The 7,376-nt window shown below is 39.3% G+C and overlaps 2 protein-coding genes across 2 annotated transcripts; one reads left to right on the top strand and one right to left on the bottom strand.

Annotated features, from left to right (window-relative positions):
• GCK72_024817 (uncharacterized protein) lies at positions 1–423 on the bottom strand (the record flags this gene model as incomplete). Its single annotated transcript, XM_053736068.1, has 2 exons — positions 1–153; positions 376–423. 2 exons carry the CDS (start codon positions 421–423, stop codon positions 1–3), a joined length of 201 nt encoding a protein of 66 aa, XP_053579634.1.
• Positions 35–314, top strand: GCK72_024818 (uncharacterized protein; the record flags this gene model as incomplete). Its single annotated transcript, XM_003117756.1, has 2 exons — positions 35–198; positions 251–314. The coding sequence occupies 2 exons, from the start codon at positions 35–37 to the stop codon at positions 312–314; spliced, it is 228 nt and encodes a 75-aa protein (XP_003117804.1).
• Positions 424–7,376: the final 6,953 nt, after the last annotated feature.

Consider the following 7,376-nt stretch of genomic DNA (forward strand, 5'->3'; position numbering starts at 1 on the left):
TCAGGTAATCGTCTCCTCTCGTACTCTCGCTACAATGAGCCACTGGATCGCAACTCTTCTTGCTTTCGTTCTCATCGCCAACGCGTTCGCAGCTCTCTCCACTGGAGCAGATGTTGGAGCTTCAGATGACGTCGCATCGTACGTCGTCCCATTCTATGGAATGGAGAAGAAATGGTCTCGTCGTGAGCCAAGCATCAGGTAATAAAACAAAAACTGTAGTTATATCTGATTCTCATTCTATCATTTCCAGGTTCTTCAAGAGAAACAATGGAGGACAAGACTTCCCACCATCTCGGTTCTTGTGGGACTACTGATAATGTATCGTTCGTCTGAAATTCATCTTCTCGTCACCATCTTCTGCTTCCCAACTCGCACCATTTGAGTCCGTCGCAATTCATCATCAAGTTCGATCAACGCATTCATAGTGAAACAATTCATCCCTTTGCAAATTTTGAAACATTTCTATTTATTTGTACTTTTGAAGCAAAAAGCACCATTCACAACTCTTTTCCCATTTTTTCTCAATTCTGTCGCATTCTCTCTCTTTTTTCGCAGACGTTTCTTTATTTTGTGTGTGTTTGAATGAATGAAGAGTCCACCTGTACGTATGTCTTCGACTAGAATTACAGATTAATAAGGAAACGAAAAAATACAACAAAGGAAAACACTAGAAGTTTAGAAATTCAGAGAACTGCTCGGAGACTCGAGATATAAGTTGGATGTTCTCAGAAGTCTGCTCATCTGAACCACTTGACTTGTTGTGTCTTCAACTCGTTCTTTCCACTTTCGTATATGTAAGAATTTTAGATTTTTCCGACTAATACCGATATAACTCTTCCAACTAGACGAGAGTCACATCTTCGAATCACTATACAGTTTCCGGTTGACTTAACCTGTTGATTAGTTGCTGGTCTGTCATGCAAGCCATGCACCCATCACGTTAGTATTCACCTTGTTTATTAACAAGGAACCGAACCAAATCGGATGACTCTGCTCGAAACATGCACCCACGTGTTCTGCTTTGCTTCATTTTTCATTTCCTTCTTCTTTCCTTTTTGAGTGAACAATGAATCGGAATCGTATAATAGAATCGTATAACAACAATGAAAATGAGGAAGGAAGCCCCAGAAACTTCTTTGTTACTCATTTCTATTCATCTCCTGAAGGCTCATTGCAAACCGATGTGTTTTTCAGTGTCGTTCGATGTTTCAGACGTCATCTACTCACATGCACCATCTCTGCCACGTCGACTAGAAAATTGAGGGAGGATGGCTACTCATCATCACGTAATTAGACAATAGAAGACGTGAAACTTTTTCGAACCTTGATGTCATTTTTATATTATGCCGTTTTTCACAATTATTAGGCATAAGAAAAATAACAAAAGAAACCTATTCACTTCCTCACTGCATCATTAGTCTCTGACGATTGTTTAGTTAGTCTGACGTATTTGTGTCAGATTAGAAATTGAAACATTTGGATTTTGAAAAGTTGACACAGTTGTGTGTGCACAATCACAGGTGCTTTTTCGTAACCTTTATCGAGAAAACCCCGCGTATTCTAATCGGCCACAAACCACTGTGTAAATTTCTGGAAAAGGAGCTTAAATTCGTCTGAAATCGGAAATAAAAATTGAAATGGAAATAAAAATTCTAAGAAAATTGGGAAGCACTCAAAAGGGTTCTGATTTTGATCTCAAGATTTGAGTTTTACGGAGAGGATTTGGAACGGCAGACTTGATAAACACACGGTCAGAAATATCGTCAGTACTATTTTTTCGTCTAGATCAGGCACAGATTTTGACTTTTTTTTTTTCAATTTTTGGAGAATCTTTTCATAGAATCTTTTATTCTTTCAATCTGTCTAATCTCCATGCGTGTACCCAAAAATCAGATGCTTGTTGTTTTCGGCGAACTTTCAACAACTCCGTGGGAACATGAAAACTGACTCATATCAATTTCCGTTCCGGACTGAATATGATTCATGGAGTTCACACTGTTCCTCATAGCACCTGATATCATGCAACTGCTCTGAAAACTAAGAAAACTCATTAATTTCCGAAAGTCTACTGAACAGTCATCTCATGTCGCATTGACGACGTCTTTTTAGTAACGGGGAACAAAAAACCTGCTTGTGTTCTTTGTTTTTCACTAATTCTTCAATTTCCCGTCATCATCACTACTACTTCAAAACAGAACTCATACGGTGTGGGTGTAATTTTCATCTGTTCATGTTTGATATGACCAGTTTCAAAAATGGCAAAGTGTAAACCTCTGGAATTTTGTTTTTCCCATAAATATTTATTTAACATTACTGTGCAAAGTATTTTCAGATGGATGACATAAAAAAACAGGGCACCTTAATATAAACTGGTTACAAACTGAAAAGAATGAATAAGTTTACAATAAAGAGCCGTGATTTGGGGTTTACACCTTTTGACGGAAAGGTTGTAAATGAAAAATACTTGAAAATGCACAGAATACGTATACAACTGAGACTGTGTATAATGAGAGAAGAGATTGGCGTCGTGTTTTCCACTAGGAAAACTGAAAGACAGATTTGGGATAATGAGATAAATGACATTTGCAAGAAGTAACTGATCGGTGATACTTACAAAATTAAATAATTATTTGAGTAAAATCTTTGAGAGAGAAGAGATTAGGTACACGATAATGAAAGACGCCGACTAAGGAATAAACACGAGAGATTGTTTGGAGGGTAAGTGGTACTGTCTTAATAAGAGAAGGGTCATGCAAAGGGAACAAAAGTCATGAAGTACCGGAGCAAAGAGCAATACAATGGGGAAAGCGGAAGAATATAAAAATAATTGAAGATTGTGACAATAGTAAGTATTTTGTGTATAGATCGAATAACAACATAACTGTCGATTAACATATCAAATAGATCATATATGGTTGAAGAAAGCTTTGGAAAGAGGAGAGGGTTCGGACAAACGTAGCAAGATAGGTACTCAGTGTATTTGGTTTTATAATGGGGAATTGGTAACCGCCATTTGAGATCAGTATTTTGGCGGGGGTTAAATAAGGATTAGTGGATTTTCCAGAATACTATTCAAAAATTTCCCAGCTTTTGTAAAACGTATAGTTTTCTGGAAAATCGGAGTTAGAGTCACCGACGACATATGACAAAAAAATGGAAGAATCACGACAGTTCTCAAGCGGGATTTTTAAGTTCGGGAAGTAGGGGACAATAGACGGGGAGCGATTATTAATCACAATTATTTGTTTTCCAGAACCCATTGTCATTTTGTCAAACATTCCTTCAATGAGTCAAATGAATGAAATGGTAGACAATACAGCAATGAATAAGAAAAATAATGAAAGACAACGGATTGCTAGCTCAAAAGAAAGTATGAACTAGTTAGTTTTGAGATTACAGTTTGTGTGGTTTTGAAAGAACGAACTTGGAATTTAGAGAAAAAAATGTAAAAGGAAGATCACTATGGTTGATGGGTGTTTGAAAGACATTTGGTATGGTTAGATAAAGCAAAAAACAACTACTCGAAACTCAACACAATTGAGTAGAATTCTGAATGAAGCGTGAGAAAATAGAGAAAATACAATGGAAGGAAATAAATCGCTAGGTGAACTACGACCAGGGTGCGCTGCTTATGAACGGCCGGGCACTTGTGAAAGACATTGGAAGGGTAGTGAGATTTCGAGGCCAAGATCAACTTGGATGGGGGTGAATATAATGAAGATTGGTTGGTTGAATGACTGAATGTAGAAATCTGGGACATGACAGTAGATATATTTTGCATTTGAAGATAAGCTATTATGGAGAGCAATATATGATGACCCAGAAAAATGGGGCGACTGTATGCTTTGTTCATTGAATGGAGAGATTCGCTAACGTCAAAAGAACATCCGCAACTGAAAAAAAACAAATTAATCCTAAGGCTTGGTTCTTTGTTAACTTACATTGACCAGCTGCACTACATAAGTACATTGATATTAACACAGCTGCAAGTTCTCTGAAAATATTGAAATAAAACATTTTATTACTGACAATGATTAAAGTCACCTACTTTACTTGTTCAATTTCAACTGGAGGCATATCGTAGCCTTCATTGCTCCAGGAATTATTATCATTGTTGAAACTTTCCAGTGTGTCAGCATCAGATGTTGATGGTTGCTGGATGCAGAATTCTGGAATCAAAACAGTGAATTTGATAACTTTCTTTTGATCTACCTTTCATTGAAATTGGCTGTAAATGATGTAAATGATACTGAACAATTGGAGCCACAGCTAAATCGTGTCCTTGAACTTCTTCTCTTTGCATTGAAATAATTTGCTGCTTGTAGATGACTGGAGCGTCACTGATCATTCCATAGCTGTCGCATTCAATCTCATCAAGACCTTTGTCATAGATCATCTGTTGACCGTAAACTGGACCAGTCCCGTATCCACCAAGAAACGAAGAAGCTCCGAGACCACCGCCACCGGATAGTTTTCGTGGTGGTGAATCACAGTGTGAGTCGGAGAATGAGTCTGGAGAGCAGGAATGGGTGACTGAGTTCAGGCGAGAACGGAATCCAGAGTCTTCATCATCTTCCTTCTCCTTCTTCTTGCTGGTAAGGTAACTGAAAGTCTCGTCCATAACGCTTCTGAAAAATTAAAAATTCAACTGTATATTGAAAACGCAGAAGTTCCTGATATTACCTTTCCGGTGATGCCTGTGACATGCTATTTGGTGATCCCTCACTTCCAACACCGCTGTCAGTTCCAACAGTTGACATATCATCACAAGCAGGGAGGAACAAGTTGTCATCCGGAATGAATGAGAATGGATCAAATGGAGAGTGTACCGACACCATCTGAAATTTCTCGATCTAAAATCACAAGATGAAAACTACTATTCTACTCACGATGTTATTCTGAGTTGGTGGTACAAAGCATGGACGACATTGATCCTTATGACGACGGAGAGCATACTGGCTTCTGAATTGTCCGCAGCACACATAACATCTGAATATTCCCTCGTCTAGTGTGTGGCTTTGAGTATGTCTCATCAGTTCCTTCTCACTGTCGAATGCTTGACGACAACTTTGGCACTTGTATGGAAATAAATCTTCTCCGTTGTGAGAGGCTGAGTGTCTCATGAAAGCCTCTTCGGTTGGCAAGAAGACACGACATTTGCGGCATGAGTAGAGCTGTAATAGGGAGTGGATCTAAACTCTATTCTAGAAATCACTTGAGTGGGTGAGATGGTTAGACAGGACAAAAGCATGTGAGACAATTAGTAGGCAATTTTGTTTTAAAATATTCCAATAAAAAGTATGTATTGGTCCTTTCCTTATGTCGGATCTATATAATACTCACAAAGACCTTACATGCAGAGGAATTTCAATTTCATTCTGAGTCCCCACTTCTCATAAAGGAGATGCCGCTCTGGGTCACTGTGCCAGTCTCTACCGGGTGATGAGTTACTGAGTAACTAAGGTTCCGACACAGGTGCGAAAATTGTGAAACACCTTGGCGGCGGTTACGGCTCTGACTCATTAAGCATCCCTCTTTCTCTTCTGACTCTTCTTCAAAGTAGCTTCATTCCCCTAGAACTAGTCAATCCAACTATTTTCGAGTTGAACAGCGGCGTATTTCTCAATTTTAGTATGTTTTGTCTAAAAAAGAAACGAACAAACAATAAGTGTGAACCGGTGCTGCTTGGAACGAAAACCGTGTCATTGGAGAAAGGGGGTGAAGAAATAGGAAATAGTTTCTAATCAAAAACGAGTCGAAATCAATTTCAGTGCAATTTTTCTGCATCGTGGGGACGCAGACATATCAACCCGATCGACTTCAGTGGATGATGACTAATGGGAACATGTATGGATGGTGCTGTACAGTGACTGAAAACACATTTCAAACATATTCCAAACATTCATCACCGTCCCTTTTTTTCATGTTTGAAGTGGATTCTCATAGTATGTGGAGGAATACAAAGGACAATTATGATAGTGCTACGAGGGACCCAGGTCGGCAAGCGAACACTAGGTGTAGAGAACAGTAGACGTCGCCGCGTGACCCTAACCTTATGTTTATTTTTCTCAACGAAGTCTTCAATTTGTTGCGCTGGTAGCTGTTGACCACGTACGCTATCGAAGTCAGCCTGCTTGTCGAAGTGGTTCTCCATATCGTTCATCAGTGGATCGACATTTGGTGGAAGCTGCATTTGAAAGTTTTGGAACTGAAATTATTATTTGGATGACACACTGACAATAGCTAACATATATGTATTCTCTAAAAATGATAATCCTACATTCTGCATGTCAATCTGTGGCTGTGGTTGTTGCTGCTGCACTTGTTGTGGCTGTTGCATATCCTGGAGTGGAACTTGTGCAGCTACCACTGGTTGCATCTGTTGTTGCTGTGCTGGTGGTGGTGGTGGTGGCATCTGTTGCTGCATTTGTGTCTGATCAATGTTCTGGATAACAAGGCCATATGTGATTGGAGCGTCGTTGTCCTCAGTCTCGGAGAAACAGTTTTGAAGTGGCATACTGTAGTTGATTTGAGGCTCTTCTTGCATGATTGCCGTCTCAATCTTGCTGGTCTTTATAATCTGAGTCTCACTCCTCTTTGCTGAGTTTATGATGTTCTGCCCTCGACGTCGTTGCTGTATTGACTTCTGCCGTTCGGGACATTTGTGTTGATATAGATTTGAACGAAATTTATAGGTTTTGAAACAAAATTTGCATTTGAATGGTCTGTCATTTGAATGTTTTACTGCATGCTGTTTTAAATACCATACTGAATTGAACAGTTTTCCGCAATCCTGAAATTGAAACATTCTGAAATCTGAAAGAGCAAGCTGTCAAACTCACCTTGCATTCACATTGTTGATTTTTCTCGAGCGTTACATTTATATGATCCACTTCTGTTGGACATATTACGATAGGAGGTGGCGGCGGTGGTTCGTTCTGAAAAATCATATTGTGTTCAGTTTTACTTTAGTTGTTGTATCTTTACTGAATCCCTGAACCTTTTTTTCCGAAATTTCTAAAAAATAGATTTCAATGGTCCCTTCCAACTCGGAAAATATCACGTGAAGTTAGCTAGGTGTATAGTCAAGGTTTATATTGTGTTGTTTACAAGAATTGACTTCTCCAGCACACGGGACTCTCAAAAAGTTTTAGTGACCACTCTTTGTCACCTCTCAAATTTCTTTGCACTTCACTTTTCTTTCCACCTGACGCCCAGTCCCTTCAAATGACCCATGTGACGTATTGGAGTGAACGAGCAGAAACTTTTGCTGCTTTCCTCGCGGCGACATTTCAAGGCGGACGCGGAATAGAGCAACGCGTTGTTAATGCGTCGATCACTGATTACGCAACGGAGTGATGAGAGGGTCAGAGGGA

Source organism: Caenorhabditis remanei, chromosome X (assembly GCF_010183535.1).
Source record: "Caenorhabditis remanei strain PX506 chromosome X, whole genome shotgun sequence".
NCBI lineage: Eukaryota > Metazoa > Nematoda > Chromadorea > Rhabditida > Rhabditidae > Caenorhabditis > Caenorhabditis remanei.